This window comes from Nicotiana attenuata, unplaced genomic scaffold (genome assembly GCF_001879085.1).
Source record: "Nicotiana attenuata strain UT unplaced genomic scaffold, NIATTr2, whole genome shotgun sequence".
NCBI lineage: Eukaryota > Viridiplantae > Streptophyta > Magnoliopsida > Solanales > Solanaceae > Nicotiana > Nicotiana attenuata.
Genome location: NW_017670538.1, coordinates 591,274 through 593,629, shown reverse-complemented (window position 1 = coordinate 593,629; position 2,356 = coordinate 591,274). Strand labels below are relative to the sequence as shown.

Here is a 2,356-nt window from a genome sequence, read left to right as displayed (position 1 = left end):
AGTAAATAAATAATTGTTCATAAAGAATACTATAACAATACGCATGGCTTATAGTATATTCTAACAATAATATCAAATACAAAAGGTTAATTGAAAAGTTTCTCATTAAGGAAAAACAATGTAGACATTAAAGAAAGTTACAAATTATAAAATATATAAGCAACAAATAGAACAATAAAAGGGTCTCATATTGATTAATACTCACACGCTAGAACACCTTGAGTTCTAACTTGTCTTCAATTCAACATATAGTAGAATCTCAATCTCAGAAGGTGAAGTTCTTTAAATTTGGCAATGCAGCCCTATGCATTATATGCTTTTCTGCATTCTGCAAATAGGAATAAAAGAAAATTATTAAAACAAGGAAATATATAGAAAAACCAGAGATTATCTTCGCCAAACATAACCTATACAGTCATAACGTGATCAGTAGCGGAATCAGAAATTTATATAAGGGGATTCGAAAAAAAGATAGAATTTCATAGTTGGGATTCAAACTTGTAAGTTAAAGCAACTTTGAACTCAATTTACCACTGTCCTAAAAAAATTGTAGATAGTGTTTATATTGTAGTATATGATCATCTTGTTTAAACTTTGTTTGAGAGAGCAGGCTTAACTCTTTTTTATAACCGGGTGGCGATGAGAATTGAACCCAAGATCTCTGTGTGTCCTGGCACCATATTGAAGTATGTGTTCATTTCATCTATACTAGTTAAAAGCTTATATTATTAGAGATAACTAGCACACTTTTATCTACTTAATAATTATGTAGTATGTAACATTTTTGTCTTGTAGGTAATATGAAAGTCATGCAAAATACTACAACAAACACACCCTAAACGAGAAAATAACACTTGACAATATTTATTTGCCACTTTCCCTCAATTTAATTTGAACTTGATTTTCATTGCTTTTGGGTTAAAGAGAAAAAGAAGGATTTGAGTAATAGTTACCTCACTAGCACCAAGTTTAGCTTGATTCTTGGTCTCCAGTGTGAGCCCAAAGTGAATGTGAGGGAAGTGTGCCCACTAAACCAAAGATAACTAAATCAGTAATTATTAAACCCTCATAAGAAAGACAGCCAAAAAGAAAATTTTAAGAGGAAATAATGATATTTTTCAATCCTTTTAGAAATCAATAAAAAAGAAAATAAAAATAAAGAGTGCTAGACAGACACAAATGAGGCATTGCTTGCCTTAGTAAGCTCGAAAACGAGGAAGGAAGGAAATGACGCTAAATTTGGACTATGCATTTGGACATAGAATTTTTGAACATTTGAAAATAAAAATTGCATATTTGAAAAGTAGGTAAAAAAAAAAGTGTGGTAAATCACAATAATTAATAATTTAAAATATTTAAAAATCATATAAAAAAATTACGATCAAAGTAGAATTCGTTTGAGTCTTGAAATCCGAACACCTTCACATAATTTGGGACAAAGGAAGTATGATTGTCAAGTTTCTTAAGGATTGGCACTTACATTTTTTGCTGCAGTACTAAATGCTTCCCTATGAGTGATATCAGGATTATTAGCCTTGATCCTCTGAATTTCCTCTCTGCACATTTAATTTAGGCAATTTGTGCAATCTCAGCAAATTAATATATAGTGGTTAAGGTATATCCTTATAATCACACATTTAATAAAGATATTAAAGACATATGAGCAGCCTTACTTTATGAACTGGTTATATGCAGAAGGTACTCGCTGCCTCTTCTCAGGGGCTGAAAAAAAAAACACAAATAATTAAAGTCGCTAAATAAAAATAAATTAAGGATTTAACTTATATTCACCGAGGATAGCAAATATTTTAACATATTATAGCATGCAATCTGCCCTATTTTTCAGATTATTGATATACTATACTTTATTTGTTTAACTTCTATACACAGACAAGTCAGAGTAACGTACGTCGATTTACAATCCTCTCCTCACGAGGATTGCTTGTGATAGATGGTCGGACTGCCTGCATCCTGCTGTTGCATTTGGATGATGAACCAAAATCTATCTTGTATTCAGGAGAAGTGCAGTTGGCCACCTGAAATTAAGTTACTCACAAAAATAAAGAAGAATATGAGAAGAAATAATCATCCAAAACAAATATATCTAAACTTGTTCATGAGTGATACTTTGAAGTAAAGCTAGAGAAGGTTAATGTCCATAAGTATAGGGAAGAGGTTCTCTTTCTTCCTTTCATTTTGAAGTGTCACACTCAGGGTTTTGATTGTCACAGATCGATTGTCTCTGAGCCGAGGGTTTCCCGGAAACTGTTGGGTTTTGGATGTGTTTAATTAATATATTAAATACTTAAAAGAGGGTGAATGGGAAATGGAGGGAAATAAAATTTTTGAGTGAAAT

The 2,356-nt window shown here is 31.5% G+C and overlaps 1 protein-coding gene across 1 annotated transcript in view; it reads right to left on the bottom strand.

The window, feature by feature from the left end:
* LOC109240707 (axial regulator YABBY 5-like) overlaps positions 1-2,356 on the bottom strand; it is a 12,502-nt gene continuing 10,146 nt past the window's right edge. The window contains exons 3-7 of the mRNA XM_019407376.1: positions 1,910-2,036; positions 1,674-1,722; positions 1,481-1,556; positions 954-1,028; positions 1-328 (exon numbers count right to left, since the gene is read on the bottom strand). Of these exons, the coding sequence (XP_019262921.1) occupies positions 266-328; positions 954-1,028; positions 1,481-1,556; positions 1,674-1,722; positions 1,910-2,036 (390 nt within the window). The 3' untranslated portion in view covers positions 1-265. The remainder of the gene's footprint in view (positions 329-953; positions 1,029-1,480; positions 1,557-1,673; positions 1,723-1,909; positions 2,037-2,356) is intronic.